Raw genomic sequence first — 25804 nt, forward strand, 5'->3', positions numbered from 1 at the left:
GTACTATATAGAAATCTTACCCATTTCTTTCTGAAGAAATTAGAAAGCATAGGGACACTTACTGTGGGATATTCTTACACAAATGACAATAGTAAAATGAATATGTAGTCCATTGTCTAGGTTATTGGGCTGTAGGCCTTGTTTGACAATATTTAATCTTATATGATTTTCTTATGTCCCCATCTTCTGAAAAGGCCTCCACACAGGTTTCTCTAACCCCGAGTCTGATCCTTGGAGCAACTATTTAAACTTTGTATCTTACATCCTGAAGATATAGATACACAGGGTGATGCAATTAATGATCACACTGTGCTTGGACTCATCTGCATGCATTTTATACACATATTTCCTAACTAAAGGGTTATTGAAATGATGTAACTATTTCAAAGCAGTGTAAATACTACACAGTGGGAAAAAGCAGAAGGCATTTACTAGTTATACAGGGGAAAAGTGTTAATGAGGAAAACAAGGTGGTGTTCAATGTTTCCATATTAATTTCAGCTTCTTTACTTGGATAACTGTTATCTATAGTAACATAAACTGTTGATTTTTTTTTAACAGACATGACTTTTGCTTCTAGATTATATGCACTCATTTAGAGTTTTATAAGCCAGTTTGCCAAACATGAAAGTCACCACCCATTTTCCTTTTCCTACCTCTTAGGAATTATATCTCCTCCAGATAATAGGTCCCAGCGTAACTGCCATCAAATTCCAAGTTGGAGACCATCATATTTCATGCCTTAAGCAGCATTATTTTTATGCCAGTAATGAGAATATTACCACTTTTTAAGAAGACTGTGTATTAGCAAAGCAAATGACTTTAGAAACCGTGCTATGTGCCAAATCCAAATATGCTACTAGTGATTGTTTTTTGTGACAGGGTCTCCCTATAGCCCCAGGTGGCCTGAAACTCTCTGTGTAGACCAGGCTGGCTTCAATTTCACAGAGATCCACCTGTAGAGACAGGATTTAATCCCAGAGTGTTGGGATTAAAGGGTGTAACACCAAGACCAGCTAAATGTTTCTTTTTAAAATTTTTGTTTTTATTGAATTTTTATGTATTTCACACAGAACATCTTAATCAGTCTTAATCATCTTTATACCCCCATCCCACTGGCACCCTTAGATAGCCCCCCCACAGGAATTCATACATTCTGTCATTTGTATTATGGCCTATTGAGTCAAGTTTCTGTCATTAGATTTTCTTCAGTGCAAGTTCATCTAATGAGGTCTAGTCAGCTTCTGTGGAGTCCCTAGCTTTCGGTAGATCAACTCTTCTTCACCTAACAGTAATTAGTTGCCAATTTCTACAGTTATGATTGGGGTCTGCTGTCCATTTCTGCTTGAATTTGCATGGGACTTTTGTATGCTGACACCATTGCTGTAGACTCATATGAGAAGGGTCCCTGGAGGTTGTAGGACTCTATTTCCATATGGTCATCCACCTCCTACCTGAGTCTTACAACCCCCACCCCCTCTCAATGTTCCCTTTTCTTGGGGTGGGTGAAGTTTAGTTTAGGGGTCCAAGAACCAGCATTCCACAGACTCTCTCCACTTCAGCTGTTTGTGACTTTTGTGTTCCTGGCCCTCATTAATGAAAATAGGGGTATTCCTTACCATCTTCTTTATCCCTTTTTCTATGTTCTGTGAGCCTCAGTGTAGAGGTTGCATTGTAGATGTGTCACTTATGTCTTAGCAATTCATAGACAATGTATGTGACCAGTTGTGGTAGTTGGTAATAGTCTCCGAATGTGGCAAAAGAAGCTTCTTTGATGAGTGGTGACTGGAGTATTTGTCTGTAAATATAAGGATACATATTTTGTACATAGTAAGGAATTACATTAATCTAGAAATGTAACAGTCTTGGGGTTTTCTCTAAGATCTGACTTCTACAGCCATGTGTATTTGATTATGTTTACAGTGACACACTTGAGTTTCTTCCCACTGAGTGGGCTTTTATTCCGGTAAGCTAGCTGTTGATTGTCCCCAAGATAAAAGTGCCACTACTTCACCAATGTCGTAATCTGTGCCAGCCATTGATGTGGTTATTTGGTCTTGAAGCTGGCATTGGAGCATCAATTGATGTTTTCCTTTGGCACCTTCATAGTGCTCTCCAAAGCTATGAGAGCTCGCCTTCAGGGGAAATGGCTTCCAGGTCAGTTCCAGGTCTATCATTCCAAATCCTGTATCCGAAGGATGTTCCGTCTTTAGCAGTAAGGTCTTACCTTCAAGTTCTGTGAGGCAATCAAGGGCTGTGGCAATAGCCTGTGTCATTTTGGGGGTCTCTTGAACCACCCTATCCAACAATTCAAAGGAAGATTTCTCCTGTCTGGCACTGTTTCTTGATATTAGCCTTTAGCTATACACTTGTACTCAGGTAGAGATATTGTGTGTGTGATTTGTCCTTAGGTTGTTGGACTAATATGATTCCCTCTGTTTTTCTTTTTTTATTTTTTTAACTTGCTAGGCATTATTTATCTCTCCTCTTTCTCTCCTGTCAAACCCTTCCACCATGGTTTCCCCACTGAAAGTGTCCCCATTTTCCCCAATTCTACCTTGATAATATGAGTTTCCTATGGTCCCACCTGTCTTGAGATCCTTTCTTTAATCCCCAAGGTTCTTTGTATAACCCTCTCTTACCCCTCCCATTTAAATATCCCCATTTTTATCCACTTCTCACTTAGTAACACCTACCTCCTTACTGTTCTTCTCTCTCATGTTCTTTCCTTCCCTTTTTCTCCCTGGTTCCTTTTCATTATCCTGGATCCTGCAGTTATATCTGGATACATACTCACGTATAAGGATTTGGTGCTAGGATCCACATATGAGGAATAATATAAGTTGTTTTTCTGAGTCTGTGTTTCTAGTTCCATCCATTTACCTGCAAATTTTTGTGATTTTTGTCTCTCTTTACTGCTGAGTAGAATGCCATTGTATACATGTACCACATTTTCATTATCTACTCCTCAGTTAAGAGGCACTTAGGCTGCTTCCATCTCTCAGCTATTGGGAAAAGAGCAGTAATGGACATTGGATGTACAAGTGTCTCCTCAACAGGATGACTCCTTTGGGTATATGCCAAGGAGTGGTATAACTGGGTCAAATGGTAGGCTCATTTTTAGTGTAAGAGTTCTCCACACTACTTAACATAGGGGTTGCACAAGTTTGCAATCCACCAGCAGTGGATGAGCATTCCCCTTTCCCCTCATTCTCTCCAACATTTTGTATGATTTATTCCCTTTCTTTGCCAGTCTGACTGGGGTAAGTTGAATTCTAAGTGGTTTTAATTTGTATTTCCCTAATTACTAATTACACCTTAAAGATATTTCTTAGCCATCTTTATTTCTTCTTTTGATAATTCCCTGCTCAGATCCTTAGCCCATATTTTAATTGGGTCACTTGCTTTCTTGATTCTTTGTTTTTTGAGTTCTTTTACGTTCTGGATGTTAAACCTCTGTCAGATGTGTTGCTAGTTAAGATTTTCTCACACTCTGTTTTCGCTTCACTTCCTTGGTAGTTTCTTTTGATGTACAGAAACATTTTAGCTTGATGCAGTCCCACTTGTTGATTCTTAGCCTTAATTCCTGGGCAATTGATGTCCATTTTAGAAAGTCATTTAATATACCTATATGTTGTAGGTTATTGCCAATTTTTTCCTAATAGTTACAGACTTTCAGGTTTCACATTGCAGTCTTTCATCCATTTGGAATTGACTTTTGTGCAAGGTGAAAGATAAGGGTCTAGTTTTATTCTTCTATGGGTAGAGATTCAGCTTTGCCAGCACCATTTCTAATGAATGTTCTTGGCCCCATTGTGAAATATCAGATGGCTGTAATTGCATATACTCAAGTTTGGGTTTCAATTATGTTCTATTGATCTACGGGTCTACTTTTGTGACAGTACCATGCTGTTTTATGCCTATAGGTCTGTAATATAGTTTGAAATCTGGTATTGTAATCTCCCCAGCATTGTTCTTGTGTTCAGGGTTGCTTTGGCTATCTGGGGTCTTTTGTGCTTCCCTATGGATTTTAGTATGGTGTTTTCAAATTCTGTGAAGAATGTCATGGGGATTTTGATTGGCATTTCATTGAATGTATAATGTAGGATCATCATTTTCACAAGATTAATTCTTTCAATCCATGAGCATAGAAAATCCTTCCATCTTCTGGTGTCTGCCTTAATCTCTTTGTTTAAAGATTTAAAATGTTCATTGTAGAGGTCTTTAATGTCTTTGGTCAGGTTTATTCTGAGATATGTAAATTTTTTTATTTGGAGGCTATTGTGAACAGAAGGGTTTCCATGCACTCTTTTTCCAGTTGTGTGTTACCGGTATATGGAAAGACTATCAATTTTTGTAGATTAAATTTATAAACTATCATTTTCTTGAAAGTGTTAATCATTTCTAGGACTTTTCTGATGGAATTTTTAAAATCTTTTAGATATAATATAATAACATCTGCATAAAAAGGATGTACTCCTTTAATTTTTTTAAAAACTAGTACTCCTTTAATTTCCTTTTCTTCCCTTATTGCTCTCACAAGAGTTTCTAGTACTATATTAAAATGGAGTACAGATAGTGGACAGCCTTGTCTGGTTCTTTCTTTAGGTTAACTAGACTATGGGTCTGTCTATTTTGTTTATCTTTTCAAAGGTAAACAAGCTCTTGGATTTGTTGATTCTTTGCATTATTTTCTTTGTTTTTATTTTCTTAATTTCTGCTCTGATTTTTATTATTTCTTCTTAATTTCTGGGTTTGAATTTAATTTGTTGTTGCCTTTCAAGAGTTTTGAGTTGCAATGTTAACTTATTTATTTGCATTCTTTCTGATTTTTTTAATGTAGGAAATTAGAACTATAAAATTCCCTCTTAGGACCAGTTTTTAAGTATCTAAGAGTTTTTGTTGTGTTGTTTTGTCTTTTTCATTTAGTTCCAGGAATACTTTTATTTCTTTCCTAATTTCTTCAATGACCCATTCATTCAGGAATGTGTTTTTTTTAAATCCATGGATTCATGTAGTTACTGGGGCTTCTTCTGTTGTTGATTTTAAGCTTTATTGTGCTGTGGTTTGATGGAATGAAAAAAATTATTTAATTTTTTTGTATTTGTTTCAAAATCTTTGCTTGAGTGGTCCAATTCTTCAACTTTATCATCCAGTCTTGATATTCTGTTTTCCATTTCATTCATTCTATTGGTAAGGCTTTCTCCTGTCATTTCTAATTGGCTTATTGAATGTTTCACCTCCTTCTTCATTTCAGCCTGGGCTTTCTTCAATATTTCTCTTTCGTGAATTCAGTCAGAAGTTTATCCCTATCTTCTTTTAGTTCTTTGTTTATTTATTGTTTAAATTCATTGAATTCTTTGATCGTGTTTATGATTGTTAATTTAACTGCTGTGTCCTGGGTTATATCTATAAGGTATTCTAGTTATACAACTCCTCTATATGACTGATGGGGTTTAGTGGGGACATATCATTTGGGTTTTTTAATATTATTATATTTCATTGTGAATTTGGCATATGGGTTTCTTTTGCTGTTTCTGATTCTGGTATGAGAGTCAAGCCTTTCTTTGTTGAGTTTAAGTCTGTTTCTGTTTGTATAATTGGTGTGACTTTGTTGTTATCTTATTGGGTGAAAATCTGGTTGATCTAAGCTTCAGGTTCTCTCTTTTGATTTTATGTTGGAGAGATCAGATGGCTTCAGTCCAGTTACTCAGGAGTTCTTGCAGAGGCCCAGTCAGGTGAGAATCAGATGCTCGCAGTTTTCCTCCTAAGGTCTAGGCCCCTCTAGTCAGCAGGCACAGCACAATTTAAGAAACTTGCTAAGTGGGAGATGGATTTTGGCAATCTTAGACAGTAGGCAAAGGCCTGGACCCCTTCTAAAATGAAGGGAAGTCTAATGTGCATCAGTGAGAGGGGTTGTAGATTGCCCCAAAGTAGAGGGATGGACAAAGTTCAGTTTGGAAAGCTCACCAGGATTTGGAAAACTCACTGCCAGGCAGAATTAAGAGAGTATTCCAGAGATCTGGGTAGCTAATAGCAAAAATGGGCTTGTACCCAAGGGTAGAAGAGAACAGGATTTGTGGTCCAGGAGACTGGAGTTTCTCAGATTGTAAGGGAGTCAAGGCACCATTGGTGGGATCAGACTTACCAAGGAAGAAGGGTGGTCTAGGCAATTCAAGGCAAGTTGGGGTTGTGAACAGCCAGGATTGAAGGATGGTCTCAGGAGTACAAAGGCTAGTTGGGGGTGCAGACATCCTGTGAAGGTTCTAAGAAACTATGCTGAAGAATTGAGGTGGTCTAGGTTCAGGGGATCATGACACAGTGGGCAGGTCTGGGCTAAGAGAGTAACCCAGAGACCTGGGGTGCTAAGAGTTTAAAAAGCAGGCCTGAACCCAAGGATACAAGGAGAACAGGATGTAGGGTTGGGGAGATTGGATTTGCTCAGGTTGTGGTCAGGAGTCAAGGTGCAATGGGCAGGATCATACTTACCACAGAAGGCTGGTCTCTGCAATCCAAGGCAGGTTGGAATGGGGACAATCAGGACAGAAGGTGGTTCTCAGGTGTGAAAAGGCATATTGTGTGTAGTGACAGTCTATGAAGGCTCTAAGAAACTAGACTGAAGAATTGCTCATCTGGGTGCAGGGGATCAAGACACAGGGGGCAGGTCTGGGCTAAAAGTGTAGTCCAGAGATCTGTGGTACTAAGAAAAAAAGCAGGCCTGTGCCTAAGGCTAGAAGAACAGGATGTGAGGTGGGGAGATTGGATCTACTCAGGTTGTGGGGGGAATCAAGGCACAGTCTACATGTTTTCTATATATAGCAATCTCATTATGTTAAATAATAGTGCTAAGTGTGATGTTATTTTCAATTCAGAGATATAGAAAAGTAATACTTAAAGAAATGAAGCTTCCAAAGTCACACATTTATGTTAGGGTCATGAATCTTTTTAGAATCATCCCAATATGAAATCTGTATTTTAGAGTTTCCATGATTTTCTAATTAATGATTGTTTATGAATTTAAGAAATTTACAAATTTTATATTGTATATAAATTCTAGGTAATTGATTAAAGTGCATTATTATGAATAATGATATAGAAATATTATTTGGTCCTATAGTTAAGGGTAATTTTTAAAGTAATTTCTTATGCTTACAGATAAAAATATTTTTCTATTTTGAAAGTTTCAACTTGGAAAAGTACAAATAACCTTCTTGGAAACTAAAGGCATAGATTTTTGTTTACATAGAGGATTAATTGGAAATGTCCAGTGTTGCCAGGATGGAACTTTTCCTGTGTTTTCATCAAATAGGTGCTGATAGTTGCTGTCAAGACAAAACTAATTGCCACATAGGGCAGGGAGAGCATGGTGCCTGGTCCTGTGACCACACTGGCCCATTTGTTGAGAATCTCAGCCTCGAAACAATGCTAGACCTGGCATCCAATCAGGTCTTTGGATAGTGGTCAACTCACAAGCTGGAAAATACTTGGAAAAGGAAGTGCACTGAAGTCAGAGAGACTTTACTGCCCATTAACTGGCAGCTCTTGTGTTGTATGTGAACAGAGCCAAGATCGAGTGCCAGTTCTCAGAGCAAAAGGATCTGAGTGCCACCTGTCATTGACATGTGGGTATTGTCCAACATGGGAGCCACAGTAGGTATACATCTTCCATCATAGTATGATATATCAGAGCCTTCAGAGCTGTTGAGTTGGGGAATGAGTAACAAGTCCGGGACCATAGCCAAGAATGTAGGAAGAGTTTGAGGTCCATTAGGACTGACTTACCATATTACAGGTGAATGGATATTTTCCAGTAGAGATAGTGTCCCTTGATCTTCTGTTATTATATCAACTGCAAACAAAATGTAAAAAATGAGAATTATTGTTGAATTAAACATTTTAAAAATCTTTACCTTTACAAGAAGTTTATGGCTGGAATCATTTGAATTACTTTAAATAAACTTAGGGCCTTTTTTGAAATATTTTTCTTACTTGTTTCTGTTATTGCTGTTTACAACCTCAATTACAACATGAAGTCTAAGGCTAAATAGATTCTTGGATATGAAGTTTGCAATGATCCATAATGTTGTACACAGTTCGCATTACATGTATAAATACAGTGACCACCTCTTCAAACACCTAAATTGGTATGGTTTCTCTGATAGCTATAAATTTTTAAATGGCATAATTCCATGGCAACATTTCAAAATAATTGTGGAAGAATGAGGACATGTCTTTTTCTCCAATAAAAAGGGAACAAAAGAGAGAAATTATATGAATGTTCCTAAGAAGCAAACTAAAATTATTTGTGTATTTGTACTCCAATGACTACTAGTATTTATGTCTGGTATATAACTTGCTGATTTTCTATATATATATTTAGACAATTTTAGATGTGAATCTAAAATATGTAGTCTGTTCATTTACTTATTATTTTAATTTTTACAAATCTCATACATTAGCACACCATGTTGAGATCATACAGCCGGCCATCCTCTCTTATCCCCGATGCTCTCCTGCTAAGCCCCTTCCTCTTTGCAAACATTTTTCCTCCTACTTTCTTTCTGTTTTCTTGACAAATATGAATCTGTTTGCTTGACAAACAAAATTGCTCTTGATATTGAGTACTTGTCTTCTATAGAAAAAGCCAGATATTGATTAAAAATTATTTTATTATTTTCCATTCCCATAAAATACATCAATAACTTGTGCTTATATTACTGCCACTATAAGAGACTAAGGATTTGATGTAGTTCCCAATTATTCTTGTCATAATTTGTAGTGAATGTTATTATCTATGCAGATGTAATAACTGAAACAAAATGAACAGAAATACAGCAAGTCACACTTCTAATGAGGGACCGTGGATGTCTGGCTACTAAAACCACACTCTTTACCAGTGCCTAGAGATGTTGAGACTCATGCATTTCTTACTTGTTCTTGAAGAATAGGAAAAGACAATGTAGTTCATGCTTACTTTGATGTATTATACTTATTACAAGGTCACACTATACATGTGGGTATCAAAGTATATATTGAATATATTATAACTTTGTTTCTACAATAATCTTTTTTGAATACCATTTTGATCCTATAATACCATTCTATTATATTGATCAAATGAATATATGTATATTCTATTTAAATTATTATTTGAATATTAAAACAAAATTTAGAACAATTTTCAATTTTCTTGTGAGACTATTTTATCTCAAATATGGTTTTGATGGTTGTTGTTCCCAACACTATATCAAGACACATCAAATGTCACCAGCATCCATCAGAAGCCAAATTAATGATTCCCAGAAACAAAAAATCAGAATCGAAATGTGACTAAAATAGGGAAGTTAGAGCACAGAGACCTCAGCCTATCCTGCATCTTCACTGCCTGACAGAGCGCACAGGACCCACTGGATTTTCTGAAAGTATTTTTTATATTTTTCTTTAAATATTTTATGTATTTTTAAAGAGTTTTATTTAATTCATATGTTTTCTAAACTTCCTACTGAATTTTGTGCATTTCATGTAATACATCTCAATAACATTTAGCCCCCTCCCATCTGCAACCCCCCTATCTGCACCTCCATAACCCTCCCAATCTAATTTCATTCATTCTGTCATTTGTGTGCCCAGATATCCTTCAATGTGAATCCATCTACTGGAGCCTGGTCAACCTATCTATTGTCACTCCCTTATAGAAGACCATTTCTCCCTCTAGCAGTGATAAGTTGCCAATGGTTCCTCAACCAAGATTGGGACTTTTGACCCATTTATCCATTTTTATGCTGGATTTTTGTCTGGTTTAAGTTTACATTGGTCTTGTGCACTGCTGTAAATTCATATGAGCAAGTCCTAGCCACCTAGAAAACTCGGTTTCCTTGTGGTTATCCACCAACTCTGGCTCTTACAGTCTTTCCACCTACTCTTCCCCAATGGTCCTGAGCCCTGAGTAGCAGAGTTTTAATATAGGAGTCCTATAAAGGGAGAGCTAAACTGTAGTTCTTATTCTCTACATTTTTGCCAGTGTGTTAATTACTGTTTGTTTCACAAGGAAACTTCACTGGTGAGAGTTGAGACATACATTCATATTCCCTCTGCCACCTGTTCCACTATATTTCCCAAGCCTAAGTTGTAAAGGTTGTATTGCAGACATATCACTTAGGATTGGGCACCTCATAAACATATATTCCATGTTTTGACCAGCTGTGGAACTCTGTGATTGTCTCCATCTTTTGCAAAAAGGAGTTTCTATGATGAATGGTGAGAGATATAGTTGTCTGTAATAAAAGGATACATATTTTAGTATATAGTAAAAAATTACATTTGTTTAGGGATGTGACAGATATAGGTTTTCCTCTAGAATATGTGACTTCTCCAGTCATGTGTATTTGGCTATGCTTACAGGGCCACACATGAGCTCCCTTCCATGAATGGGCCTTAGGTCCAAGTAGATAGCTATTGATTTCCCCCACTACTGCACCAATAGATATAGCTTGCTGTGCTGGTCATTGTTGTGGTTATTAGGCTTTACACCTGGGTTGATCATTGATTGATTTTTCTCTCTTAGCAGCTTGCATAGTATCCTCTGTACTATGAAAGCTAATCTACAGGGAAGAAGCTCCTGGGTCAGTTCCAGCTCACTGTCTCCAAGTTCTATGTCTGAAATATGTCCTGTCTTCAGCAGTAGGGTCTTACCTTTAAGCTCTGGGAGGCAATCAAGGACTGTGACAATAGCCTGTATATATGAAAAACCAGAGATAAATGTATTAATTCAAAAGTCACTGAAAATATACACATAATACTTATGTACGTGTGTATGTATTTGTATAGTTGAAGGCTATATAACAAAAAACAGTGTCAGACTGGAGAAACCTCCCTTCAAGTTGTTGGTCATGGTAGTCCAAAAGACTGCCAAAATTTTATTTTATTTTTTGTATTGTATGAGTGTTTTGTCTGCATCTACATAAGAGTACCCATGTCATGAAATTCCTATGAATGCCAGAAGAAGGTGTCAGATCCCCTGGATTGGAGTTACAGACTTTTGTGAGTTGCCATTTGGGAGCTGGGGACCAAACCCTGGTCCTCTGCAAAAGCAGCCTATGCTTTTAACTGCTGAGCCATCTCTCCAGTCGTCTTTCATATTTTCTTAATGATGTTTAATTAAACAGTTTTATATACAGCAATGAAATGAGAGACAAGACTGATTTCTTAACTTTATATTTCATACTGAACATGTTTATAGACCTATCTCTATTTATTAAGGTATTTGAATTTCTTGAAGTTCCTATTTGACTGAGTTGTTCAACCAACTGGAATGGATTCAGAGAAGGAAAGGCAGAGGATAATTTGAGACCAAGTATTACAAGGGCATAATGAGTGTGTGATACATGTTAGTATGTGAAGAAGATTTAGGAAAGGTAAGAGACAAGAGGAGAAAATACTTTCAGTATTTAAAAAGCATGACCTACTGCACTGTAATAGACACAATAATTAGTGGAATATGTTTTATTTATTATTGCGTAGTATTAACTCATTGTAGTTGTATTACTAAAGGTCATATTAGAAGGTGGGAGACAGTACAGAGACATTGATCCCTTGGCGAAAAGTCTGTTAACAAAAATTTCCAAAGTAAATTAATAAAATATATATCCCATTTTTTTCAAAAATAAACACATTCATCAAACATTTCTATGTGCTGATATTTCAACATATAAGATTCTGATCTCAAGGATTGTAATAAGGCATGTGAGATATGTATAGTGTTATTGAATCATTGAAAAAGGTTATGTGTATGTCACTGTGATATGCAAAAGTACCTGGGGTCTCTGAAAATAAAATATGTATAAGAAATAAAAATAACAAAAAAAGGGTACATTGGAATCCATGTGACTGTAGTTGATAGATTTGAAAAAGAGAAGAGCCTTCCATTGCTGGAACTGCCAGGACTGCTTCCAGAGCAGAAAGCAACATGAAAAGGCTTTGGAAGTAGACCAAGAACTCATGGATGTACTTGTGTGGAGTGTAAAGCAGTGGCACTTAGCCAAAACGTTTGGGGTGGCTCAGTTAGAAAGACAAATTCCAGCTGAAGTCCTTATAATGATCTTGGGGAGTGGGCGGTCACTGCAACATTTTCACTTGAAATGCATCTTTCTCTGCATTTAGAAAGTCACTTCTTGTCTTTCTATGTGTGTACCTGAGTGCAAGATTTTGTGTTTAATAAATAGAGAAGTCAAAAGTCATTTATATTACTTATTTTTCTTGTGGCAAAATACTTAACAAAAGCAACTCAAAGAAAGAAATATTTATCTTGACTCAATGTGCAAATGCAGTCCATCAGGACAGGGATGTCATGGTAGCAGAAGCATGAGGCAGCTGGTCACATTAGCTTTGCAGTGAGGAAGCAGAGAGAGATGAATGCTGGAGCTCAATTCAGTTACTCCTTTCTATTCAGTCCAGGACTCCAGTCTGTGAATGGCCTGTGTCCATTTAGAATGGGTCTTTCCACCTCATTTAACCCAATCTGGGATTTTTTTCAAAGATATGCCCATAGGTTTGTTTTCGTAGTGATTTTAACTTCCATCAGTTATCACTTTATTAACCATCATAAGTGTTTAGTCTAATCATTTTTTAACCTTATAATGATAACATATTTTAAACTTCAAAGTAGCAATGATTGTGAGTTGTAAAAGCACTTTATTGCTTCAGGAAAAAAAATTCCAAATCAATCATGATATACCATATGTGGTAAGATTATTTCCTAATTTCAAAGAAGCAGAAATATGAAGAATATACAACTTATAATTTTCTGACTACTTTACGATGTTTACGAGTGCTTCATGCAAGACTGTCTTATTTATCCTTTACAGTTGCCTCACATAGCAAATATTCTTGTAATCCATAGTTTACAAATGAAGAATGGATGGGCAAATTTAGGGGGTAGTGAGCGATTTGAGTGCAGGAACTCCAGCTCCAAAGTCACCTATATTAATCACTGTGTTATTTAATTTAAATCAATGGATCCTATAGTTTTAAAAACTCAAAATAAAAATTGGAACTTTCTGAGGGACCACTGGTTTTGAATTCATAGTTGTATAGCTTATGATTAATATTTATAATAGTCTTGACATGTAAACCTCTGAAGCATAGAGATAGTGAAGAACATGATCAGTGATGCAGGTCCAACATGTGGCCGCATTGAAAAGCTCAGGTAACTCTGTTGATAAATCTTGTGCTCATTTCCTGTTTGGGACGTGTAGTACCTTTCATATAAGATTTGCTCTGGTGATGTCCTTTATTTTTTGTAATTACAAATTACTAAGAGAAAATAATACTGAGCACATCATTACAGTATTACTTATCTATTTCCACAACTAGCTGTGTTGTATTTACCTTTAATCTCAAGTGCTTAAAAGACCAAAAAAAGAAAAAAAGAAAAAAACAATATCCACCTTATGACTGAGAAGGGATGCTCACTACTTACACATTTAAGTGCTGTGTTTTCTTAACTGTGGGTGATTTGTTTCTAGCATTCCACATGTTGCAATGTTTAGAATAAGGTTTGGTTGAGTGCTCTTAGAGTTTCATGGATAGAGGCTATAAACCCTGCTACCATGCACAGGGAGCACCCACAACAAAGAGCTGGTTAAAAAACCTTGAGATAGTGGAAAAGATGCATTGCTCAAATAATATGCTTTTATATAATTTGTTTTGCTTTTTCATTAAATCAGGGTCTTAAAAACCCAGTATGGGCTGGTCTCAAGCAGATAGTGTTGCTGAAAATAACCTTAAATTTCTGACCCTTTTTGCTCCTTCTTTCAAATTCTAGGATTACAGGCCCATGCTACCATGCCCAGCTTCACCTTCAATTTTAATATTATGGCAGAAATAATAGAATCCAATTGAAAATATTCTAAATAAAATGTTTTTTCTCATTGTCTTAGATATGAAAGTTTCACCTTATGAGATGGACATGATGGAATTTAACAGAAATGTGACTTTATTTAACATATAAAAATACATTGGTTCACTAATGAAATAAATATGTTTTTGTATATTTTAAAGAATAACACTAATAAAAGAGAAGCCCACATCTAGACTCCCATTTCTCAGACTGTTAAAAGGAGAATTTGTGTCTAAACAAAACTGTGAGCTCTGTAGGTTCCTGTGGAGTTAATCCATGAAGCCCTGTTCTGAAAGATCTTAGAGTTGAGGTTAATTTCTTGCCAAACATCTGACTGTGAGATACATCTAATGCTCCTAATCTGATATTACAAATTCTAGTCTTATGGTAAAACCAGATTGCCTTGAAAAAACATAAGCCAATTGGATAATTATTTCTAAATGGAAGAATTACTGAACATGCTTCCACAATTTTGTTCCAACATGGTCTCCTAATTGTGAAATATTTCTCATTTTTACTTTATGATTTCAATAGCTCTGTGAAGTAGGCACTAGTAATTATCCTATTAATTATCTTAAAATGGGTGGAAATTCTAGGCTCATTTAGAAAACTGGATAACAAGAGCTTAAATGAAATTAAATTGTATTTTGCTTTATTTTTTGTTATACAGCGTTTATTTGGTTTTCATGATAGAGGAAAACTATTTCACACACACACACACACACACACACACACATACACACACAAATCCGTTGAGTACTTTTGTGTGAGACTTGACTGTCTGGAATGTTTGGGAAAGCTGTTTATTTCTTTCCTCTGCTCTTAGGTCAGAGAATCAGCTGTCAGGAAACAGATGGACTTCTTTTAAGATGTCAGGAATTAACACCTGAGGAAATAAAAGGAGAAATAAGCTTAACAGTCAAGGAAATAAGAAGTTCTTTAGAAAGTACAGGAAAAAATTTATGAAGATGGTAAAGCATACTGTAGAGGCAATGAAAGAAAAGCAAGATGAGATGGACATAAGGAATGATTGAGGACCACAAGCTATGAACTGAACAGTTGACCACAAACTTGCCCTGAGAAGTGATGCCTGAAAGAGTGTCCAATATCTGCCATCATAGCAGAAAAGAGAGAAACAGGGACATCCAGATGAAAGCCATAGTGCACACTGCTTTGAAGATGCTTAAGGAAGGACTGGTAATATAGTTCAGTAGTAGAATGCTTGCCTAGCATGTGGAGGCTTTTAGTTCATTTTCCAGAACTGAAAAAAAATTAGGGAGATCTTTAGGGTGACAACATGTTTTGGCTTTTGGAAAGGGCCCAGCTGTGATACAGTTTAAATGCTGAGCTCTAGAGAGAAAGACTGCTTGTTTCTCCTAAGTGGTCAGAACCCAGTATCTTTGACAGTTATATAAAGCCTGGTCTATTTGACCTTGTTATACTATGAGCCTAAATCTGCACTTTGTCAGACATCAGCTGTTGCTATCCAAAATAACATATCCTAAATATGGATATTTTAAACATGGTTTATGTTTATTTTTATATAGTTTTGTAGTTTGAAAAAGTCTTGCTTCCCTTAGCTGTGCTAAAGGGAAAGAATTTTTAGAGTCTTCCTACCTTTGTACCTGAAAATCATGGGTGACAACCAATCCTCCATGTACTGTGCCTTCCTGTGGATAGCACAGTAGACCTATGGGAGAGTGTGATTTATTTAAAAAGGAGAAGTAGAAGAATAAAAACAGCTAATGAAAAGAATTACTGTATAAAAAATACAAATAATGTTAATACTCTTTCTCCTCTCTTCCCTCTGTCTCTTTTTCCTCTTACTTTCTATCTTTTTACATATTCTTTTCCTTTATACCAGATTCAGGGGAAACAGTAATTTCCAGCCAAACTGGTCATAAACAAGATCATGTAAAGTGAAACTCGATATAAGGGGCTCTGTTTCACAGGGGATCTCCATCTGTAAGTCAGACTGATAGAAGACTAGAGGTTGGAGGTGACAGATATAGCCTTAGGGAAACTGTCTTGGTTTTAATATTAGTTAAATATAATTTGGTTAACTAGACTTAGTAAGATTGTGCATTTTAGGATTTATAGGACTTTCTGTGTAGGCATAGCCAACCTTTGGACATTCTGACAGAACATGGTCTTCTACCAAGTTTACATTTGAGAATCACATAGTTAAGTTACAAAAGGAAATCTAATATTTTAACTAAGTTTAAAGCTTTGTGAAGGGAGTGGGTTACACTTATCTGCTGGAGTTTCCAGAATAAAACAGCAAGTTCACTTCAGGAGTACCCATGTGTCTTAAGATTCCCCTCCATGTCTGAGTAGAACCAGGGTTGTAATTTCCTTTTCTGGTGAATGCCTATGGTAATTTTCAGTTTTAGAGTGGATACCAATCTTTCATATTTCTCTTGGGTCCCATGGCCTGAAATTGCTTATGATTTGATTTTGGAATATATAGTAAGATTTATTCTTCACATTTCTGAACCTTAGCCTCCATGATAATTATAGATTTAAAAAATGACACTAGTCTAATATGCAGTACGGAAAGTGGCTCAATTTATTTTTAACTATTACAAAATCTTTATTGAGAATTTCATACATGTATATAATGTGTTTTGATCAAATCCATGCCCACTCCCTCCCTCCAACATCCCCCCCTCTGAAGAGGTAACCCTAAAATCATTTAAGGATTAGATACAAGCTCCCAAATACTTTTGACACTTTTGGCCTTTGGAAAACAGTATGTTGCTAACAGGCTCAAGGACATTTTGACTTTTAGCCAAGAAACTGGCTACTTTTCTTGGGGGTCTTTTTACCCTAACTGCCTAGCCTATTCCTACCTCCTATTCTTATCACGCCATCCTCTGAAGGGGTTACCCAAATTGCCAATAGGGAATCGGGACGCAGACTGCTCTGACTTCTTCCATGCTGAACAGGGACACAGTGAGGCAATTGGAGTACCCCCTCAGTGGGTCAATTTAAAAGACTATCAAATTACATAACTCTTATCTCTAAGAGGAGAAGAAAGTCCTTTCATGAATGGGAGATGTGAAGGAGAAGCAAAGGCAAGAGTAATTAGCATTACAAGTTCTAAACAGGGAACTAGAAAAAGTCAGAACAGGGAAATGTTCAAATGTTCATATGAGAGTCCATTGGAGTTTCTTGACAAGGGCTTCCAAAAGCATCCCTCTATTGGGTTCTTCCTCACTTTTCTTTTATCTTCCAAGGCTCGACTAGTTGGCTGGGAAGAGTGGATGTATACTCAGGTGAAGGTCCAATGACCCAGCTTGGCACTCCTTTAATGAATGAGCATAACTGTCAACAAGCCCAATTGTGACTATGTTTAGCGGTCAGGCTCAGTGGAAGTTGTGATGATGGTAGATATTTCATGCAGAGGGACTGCTGTATAGAATCATCTTATTAAAAGGACCTGGAATTTTAAAGGATTTGGTGCTAGGAGTGGCTCAATTTTTGACCAATAAATGTGAGATCTGTATTACTCGTGTGATCTAAGAACTCACCTTTGGGGTACACCCTGAATACTACAGATAAGAACCTCTCTGTGATTTAGGTTAGTAGAAGAGCATACATGAGTTTTCAGAGTGGACTTTTCAAGTCTTGTCTATGAAAAGATACTGCCTAAACAACTATTAACAAAGAGATGCTTTTAGAAAAATTAAGCCATTTCCATGTTTTTGGCTGTCAAATAGTGAAAGAGGTCTAATTTTCTCGGGGAAGGAGTTGAGGAAATGAATGCTTGCATTAAAAATTTTAAGGAATTTACAATTACTGTCATTGAGAGCATTTTTGTTGTTTTTTGTGAGTTTTATTGGGGGGGCAGTGCCAATGATCAAAGTCTAGTATTTGGTCATGCTAGACAAGTGTTCAAGCCTGGCTGAAGCCCCAGTCCTGTCCCTAAGTTCTAAATGGCTGTATTCCATGTCTGTGACATGAACATTCACAGTGACACAGCGATGTATATCTCCATAATCAGTTAATAAATTCCTAAGGCTAATAAAGGGCTTTTATTCTTGTTAAAAGGACAGTAGAAGCTGGAGAGATGGCTCAGTGGTTAAGAGCACTGGTTGTTCTTGCAGAAGACCCAGGTTCAAGTCCCAGCACCCACATGGCAGCTAATGACTGTCTGTAACTCCAGTGCCAGGGGATCCGACAGCCTCTTTTGACCTCCGGGGGCATTGCATGACATGGGTATACTGACCTACATGCAGGCAATACATGCATACACATAAAATAAAAATAATAAATTAAAAAATTATTTTAAAAAAAGGACAGTAGAACATTTGATAGTTTTTTAGTATATAAGGGTCTATAGTGCAATTTCATTGAATTGTGGGAGGTCTATTATTATAGGCCTTGTTTTTTTCAGAAACAGTCAAAAAGACATAAGGTGATCTTCAGCTCTTTGGGATTCAGTGGACATATTTAAAAAATTGAAAACAAACTTTTTAAATTTCCTTAAATGGAAAAACAAATTTATGCTATGGCTAGAAAGATGGCACAGAGGCTAAGAGTTCTCTTGTAGAGGAACTGACTTGGATTCCCAGAACCAACACCAGGCAGCACACAACACTTGTGACTCCAGGGGACCTTATGCCTCTGGCCTCCGCAGGCACCTGAACTCACAGGCATAAACTCACAGACAAATAGACACATACCCACATAATTAAAAATAAAAATAACTGTAGAAAACACTATTTGCTTTCACAGACATTAAACATCCCCTGGTTCAAATCATAGCTTTACGGCTAGCCATCTTAATGTTTAATAGAGCAGAAGCATAATAAAATATTAAGTGCTAATACAAAACACTTGTCCTGGAAGTGTGGCCAGAAATCTTATAACAAGTACTAGGTTATTTCAAAATGCAAAGAGATTGAGAAAATAAATTTTCCTTCTATGAAAACAAAAGTGCTTTTGAGATGAGAATTGCCATCCAGAAGCTTTACAGAGTCATTGTATAATTCAAACAACATGATGGGTTATACAAGTTTTGAGCATAAGAAAATTCCAGGTTATTGTAGAAAATTTGACTTACAGTCCTTGTATTTCTCCTCCCTAATTCTATATCCATGTAAAAGGTTTGGGGTCCCTAGCTATTTGAATATATTTATAAAAGCCAGAAAATCATGAGAGCTTTCTACCCTAGAGGCCAATATACATTGGGAATTCCAGCATATGAGAATGGATAAAATATGGTTACGGTATAAAAATTTCAAGTCCTGATATTTTCATTTTTAGTTTAGATTTATAGGAATTTCTCTCATTATTTATGTCAGTAGGTTTCTTTATGAGGAAGAAATAAAATAGATTCTTTCATTTAAAATTTAAAGTGTTTTTTAGAATGTAGCACTTTGTTTCCTAAAATAATGATCAGCAATATTTCTCTTTTGAAACACTTTTAGGATTATTCATCAAATATCAACACACACACACACACACACACACACACACACACACACACACACAAACAGCACCTTGTAGAAAAACTGTTGTTTTAAATATTAATGTAGTTTTACTTTGTTTTGTTTATTATTTAGCTGAACAGATGATAATGGTTTTGGCACAATTCAATTTCCTTTTCCTCCTCCTCCCCCAGGGGGGAAAAAACCCCCGCAATAAAGCAGAGTTTCTTTCTCTATTTTGTAACAGCTGGTCACCAAGCAATCTGAATTCATGGTATAGAGATGATCACACATTTTGTCCAGGGGCCAAATCTGATTTGGTTGCATTTTTCTGCAGTATTACATATCGGAAGAAATAAGGTATATCTACATTGGGGACTGATAGCCCAGGATAGCACAACTGTCATTAATCAAACCTGGCATGAATGGCTGCCTTTGTAAAAGCCTGAATTGGGCTGATTTCACAATGAAAACCATCCCACTACTAGTAAAGTAGGCAATACCTTCTACATACTAATCATATATAAAATTTTTACTATGTTACTGAGTAGCTGTTTTGTGTCAAAGAATGCCCTAGGCATTTACAATTTATTCTGGATGAATTAAAGAAAGTCAAGACAAATTTAAGTATGTCTGATAAGAGAATTGTAATGAAGTATATATAGATTAGTAAAAATGTATATGATGAAATATATACATTGAAATGTATATAATGTATACAATGAAGTACATGTATAATAAAGTATATATAGGTCAGTAAAAATGTGAAGTTCCTACAGTTAACATTGATTATAGAAATTTAGTGATAAAAATATTGATAGAGTTTGTTTTGAGAGATTCTGAAACCCTACACAACCTCATCAACACATTAATTGGTACTTAAAAGATGCATATGCACACAGAACAGCAAACATCAAAAGAAAGGCAGACTGCTCTATATTATTTGAATTGTTAATTTTGGTGCTTGAAAAAGCCATTTCCCTTCTTTATCCATTTAATTCATGTTCATTTCGTCAGTTTCCTAAAACACAAGACAAATATTTTCTCCTTTAATATGTTTTCGATTTCTTGTGGTCAGATTACTTGAGATATCATCATTGAACTCAGTGTGACTTATAAAATAATAAAACAAAAGTCACCAAAATTGGAAATGTGTAATGGTTCCTTATTAGTGGAGCATTACCAAAGACAGGTCAAATTGGAAAGCCTGTGCTTGGTAGATTTTATTTATTTATTTTTGTTCTTGTGAATATTGTATATGAGTATAGTCTGCATTATTTCCATCCCTCCCAGTCCTCCTCCAACTACTCCCATGTCTCCCCCACTCCTTCTCAATCTGTCATCCTCTTCTTTGATTGTTATTATTATATATACATACATACATGCATACATATATTTATAAATACACTATATGCAATACACTGAGTCCTGAACACAGGGAACACAGGAGCAGCACTAAGCATCTTTATAGTTTTAAAGTAGAAAGTTCTGTACACATATAGAAAGCATGGATTGCTGCTAAGCAATTAATGATCAGTTATAAAATGAAAACACTTATTAGAAATAACTGTGTTCTAAATAAATATAATTTTGTGACCAAATATTGAATGTTTTTGTAAAATGTATATAAAAAGAACATGAAGCTTATTCTTTATGTATTATTATGTATATGACCAATGCTATTTAATAAAGCCAGCTCCCATTCTACATAGGTATGACATCAAAGATGATTATACCCTGAGAATTAAAAAGGCCGTGAGTACAGATGAAGGTACATATATGTGTATTGCTGAGAACCGAGTGGGAAAAGTTGAAGCCTCCGCTACCCTCACTGTTCGAGGTAAGAGACTTATAACTCAGATTGCTTTGAACCAGGTCAGTAATATCTTGTTAATTTGGTGAGTTCACTCACCAAAATAATAGGAGCTGTTAGGCATGGTGGAATTCTAACACTCAAGAGGCAGGGACAGAAGGATCATAAATTTGAGGTCAGCCTGGGCTACACAGCAAGAGACTATTTCAGAATAAAAGAGTAGATTACTCTATTTTATTATTATAATAAATGCCTAGGTTTTATGCCTTTATTTGAAATAAAATGATTGTTTAAATGGAATATTTACAATACATTAAACAGTAGCATGTATGCATTGAATTAAATAGTTTATAAGGTTGAAAGTTAATCTCTTTTTATTATTTTTACTTTATGTGTATAACTGTATTACCTGCATCATATGTAACTGCACATGAGTTGTGCAATGGCCACAGAGGTTAGAAGAGGAAGTCAGATTCCCCTGAAACTGGTGTTACAGAAGGTTGTTGGCCACCATGAGGGTGCTGAGAACCAAACTCAGTCCTCTGCAAGAGCAGCCAGTGCTCTTAACTGCCAAGTCGTCTCTCCAGTACAGAAAAGTTAATCCTATAAATAGGAAAGATGTATACTAAGAGCCTTTGTTTCTATTGCTTTTTAACAACTTACTGCTTTTAAATACTAGCAGTTTCTAAGGCATTCTAATGTTCTCTGTTCACCAGTTTGGCACTTTATACTGGGAGAGTGCTCTTTAAAATTATTTGTTTTTGTTTGCATATTTCAGCATTCAGAAAAAACAATGTGAAGAAAAATATAAATTAAAAAAACAAACAAACAAAAATAGCCATGATTCAGAAGGTGATAAGCAGACACCGCACTCTGATAGTCTAATTAAGGGAGCTATTTCTGAAGTTCATTGGCCTTAAAGTAGTGAGGAATGTTCCTTAACAACTTGCAATTTTCTGGGTGTTATGTACTTTCCAGTCAGGAGATAATGTTGGTTTCTCAGTGGAATTGTTTATAAGTGAAAGAAAGCACTACTAAACCCCACAGTGCTCTAGAATGAATTAACTATATTCCTAGTGGAACATTGCCTTCACAGGAGCTTGCATTATGTATTCCAATGTTAAAAGAACTGTCATTAAGACATGGAGCACTTCTACATTCTTAGTAGACGTTGCCAAGCCATTGTTTTCACTCACCAAGATAAACCAGTGCATCTCCTGCTCAGTTTTCACCCCTCCACCCACCACTGACTGCCTCCTCTCATCCTCCCAAGAAAGGAGATTGGCTGCGAGTCTTCATCCAATTCAGTTGCATCTCCTTCTTGTCATACCTTGTACCCAGGTACAGCTTTGCTAACAGAAGATTTTTATGAACAAGGAAAAGCCTTTCGAGGAGTTTGAGTTTGCATGAAATAGGACAGGAATTCTCAGGTGGCTCCTCCATCTTATAAGACATGACTTCACAAAATTTGTTTGTCTCCAGATAACTAACAAGAAGCAAGCATCCGTATACTGGGGGATAAAGATGCTGCCTCTACTTTTCAATTCTCCTGTTCCTATTCCACCTAAGCCATCATTTTTTTCTCTTCTAGTTATTGTAGTGTGAACAGAGATCAAAGCATATTTATGCAAATTTGGTGTTAGTTGCTTATCTACATTTTCACTCTTCATTAGTTAAGTCATAAAGGGCCCTGCCTGTTTTTGAACCAAATATACCTAGTGATTTCTTCTGAATGAAATCTAGTGACTTATGAAACTCTGCACTCTAAACTGCATGTCCTGTGCATTATTTTAAATGTTTGTTTTTTAACTAGGTAGGCTACTGGGAAAACAATTCATTTGACCAAATCATCTCCAAAGTGTGTGTGTGTGTGTGTGTGTGTGTGTGTGTGTGTGTTTGAAAGGAATAAGGTAAAACTAAACAGCCAACCAAAAAACATTCTATTCAAAAAAATATTTGCTGATTAAACAAATGTTAAGAACATGTGAGGAGTTGTTAATAAAGGGAACAGTATCCCTTGTAAGCTTGAGTATTTAGACTAAAGAAGTGGTCTGTTTGCCTTTAAGATCTTTCTCAGGCTAATTTAATAATTTATTGAAAATTTCAGGTTTAGTGTTTAATTTAATAAAGCAAGCTCCTCATGCATGTATGTTTGAAGCTAACTTACAAAACAAATATAGAACATTTTTTTAAAAGGGATTTAAAACATATTAGCAAATTCTGAATGGTTTCTTCTTGGACTTAGGTAAAAATGTGGTATAAATTTAATTTTTTCTCTGTGGTATAAATTTATCACTCATCTAGGACTGAAACCTCACAATCAAGGTTAAATAAGAAGAACAACAATAATAGTATATCTCCATAGCACAAAATAATGTGCAGAAAAATATTTAAAAACATGGCTTAACATTAGGTTAGATTTTCTCATGCCAAGTGGTTAATGTGGATAAAATTATGACTTTTTTTTCTGTGTTCCTTCCTCTAGGCATATAAATAAAATGTTCACTGTTTCACTGAATTGTTTTATTAGAATGGGGTCAAGTACCCCATGAGGCTGTGCCCATTTTTGTCCATTTAATGAAGGAACACGAGTTTAATTCACTGATTTGAAAACATCCACCTGCTGACTTTCGCAATGAAATGCTGCTATGTAAAAAGGACATGCAGTTTTATTACGATGTCTCTACTGAAATTGTACCATGATATTCATGTTAGCCAATAAAGGATACTTTAATAGAAATTAATAATCTACATTTGAAACCGAGCTCTTTTCATATTTCTTTCTCCATTTCAAAATTATGGTTAAAAAATAGACTGTAAGATGATGCTTACTATCAAGTGCATCTTCTAGTGGGCTTGGCAAACATAAACTTAGAAAGAAACCAGTTTAGTAAATAAGAAAATGTATCCCCCCATGAGTAAATAAAAGTACTCATTACCTTTAAAAACAAATGTTGAAAATTATTTAAAAATGCAAGCTGAATGTATGTAGACAGTTTTCCTTCCCTTGTTGTTACTTCATGGATTCACATAAAAAGTATTTAATTGGAAAAGCGGTCTTTAGAGACAACAAACCGTCTTGTTCTGCAATTTTCTGTGAAAGAGAAACACATTTTATTTATTTCAACATGATTTCCCACCACAGTTTCTTCTTTTTCTTTCACATCATAACTTTAAGATATGTAACATTTCCTAGAGAATTATGTTTGTAATCCAGCTTGAAATGGCAACTAAATTAGCAAACATGTCAAAATCGAAAGTTTTTTTTTTCTCCTAGTGAATACTGAACCAATAAGAGAAATTTTTGAGTGGGGATACAGCACAGTTTGCAATCTTAATCTTATCTGCATTTTACTTGGCTATGGCTCTTGGATTCTTCTATCCATCCCCTTACATAAAAGAAAAAAATCATGACACATTGGTAGTTTCTTATTTCCTTTGCTATAACAAGATTCCCGTAAAAACATATATGCCATCAACCCAGAATTCTCATACTACCACTACAGTCACCTCATTTCCCTTGAATGCTGGGAAATAAAAGACAGTGGAGATTACACAAATGCAGTATTATGATGCATGTGTTGAATGAATGCACACATACTCACATGCTCTGAATGTTTTTATCTATCTTTTTATGCCCAAAAGGCTGACATCAAGGACACCTATTCTTATCTTGCTCTAGAAACCCATTATTATGTTCTAGGGCTATATCTATAGGATATGGGTGAAATACCTATTGGATTAAAAAAAAAGGCTTGTATTTTAATTATAAAATTTCCTAAAGTTCAACTGCTTTTAATTATATATCTTCTTATATAGAGATGGAGCATCTGCTTTTTAAATCTTGTTTACTGCTTCTATATGAAATTGTTGACCAACTAAACTGATTTAACATTATTTTTTAAAGAAAATATTAAGCTCATATGTCTCTCTTAATATTTCAGTTTTTAAGAGAAAGGGCAGGACATTACTATGAATTTTAGTAATTGAAAGTTATGGCATCATTTAAAAAATATCAATTTGCTGAAGTGGGAGTTTGAAAACCATTGTCACTGTGAACAAGAACCAGCTGTCACTCATTGCTTCTACCTATAGAAGGAAAAAGCATAGCAGTGGTTAGGGAGCTACTGAGCTGAAATCCCCAAGCATGTCCCCATCTATTGTTTAGTCCCCATCTACTCTTTCTGTGGATGGAAAGTGATGTGATCTTAACTTAGCAGTGTCAGGGGATTTTCTACTGTCCTTGTAATGGTTCTGGCTAACCATGCTTACAGTCTAATTGCTATTTAAATCAGGCAATGAGACCAGTTTTTCAGACCTGACGTTTGCTAGATTGTGACATAAATAATAGTTCAGCATGATCTTGACTCTGGGGTAGTGTTAGTCTTTTTAACTCAAGGTCTTTGAAATAATAACTGAGTGTTGATGGTAAGACTCGAAATGCTTAGAGTTCGTCTTGAGCTTCAAAATAACTTTTTTCTTAGAATTATATTGATAACTTTCAGCTTTATCCAACTCAGACATTCTGTTCATAATTGAATTATGAGACTAGAAATCACTCTTATGTCCATACTTAAAGTAACATTACACATCATGCATTCTGATAATTTTCTTTTCTTTCTTTTTTTAAATTTCTTTTTTATGTTCTCACCACACCAT

At 35.7% G+C, this 25804-nt stretch overlaps 1 protein-coding gene across 17 annotated transcripts in view; it reads left to right on the forward strand.

The window, feature by feature from the left end:
• Positions 1 to 25804, forward strand: part of Robo2 (roundabout guidance receptor 2) — a 1342812-nt gene that overhangs the window by 1189386 nt on the left and 127622 nt on the right. For all 17 annotated transcript variants that reach the window (XM_017799977.2, XM_029567102.1, XM_029567103.1 and 14 more), the window contains exon 6: positions 21045 to 21172. In XM_017799977.2, the coding sequence (XP_017655466.1) occupies positions 21045 to 21172 (128 nt within the window). The remainder of the gene's footprint in view (positions 1 to 21044; positions 21173 to 25804) is intronic.

Source organism: Nannospalax galili, unplaced genomic scaffold, assembly GCF_000622305.1.
Source record: "Nannospalax galili isolate Female #2095 unplaced genomic scaffold, S.galili_v1.0 scaffold439, whole genome shotgun sequence".
Taxonomy (NCBI): Eukaryota; Metazoa; Chordata; class Mammalia; order Rodentia; family Spalacidae; genus Nannospalax; species Nannospalax galili.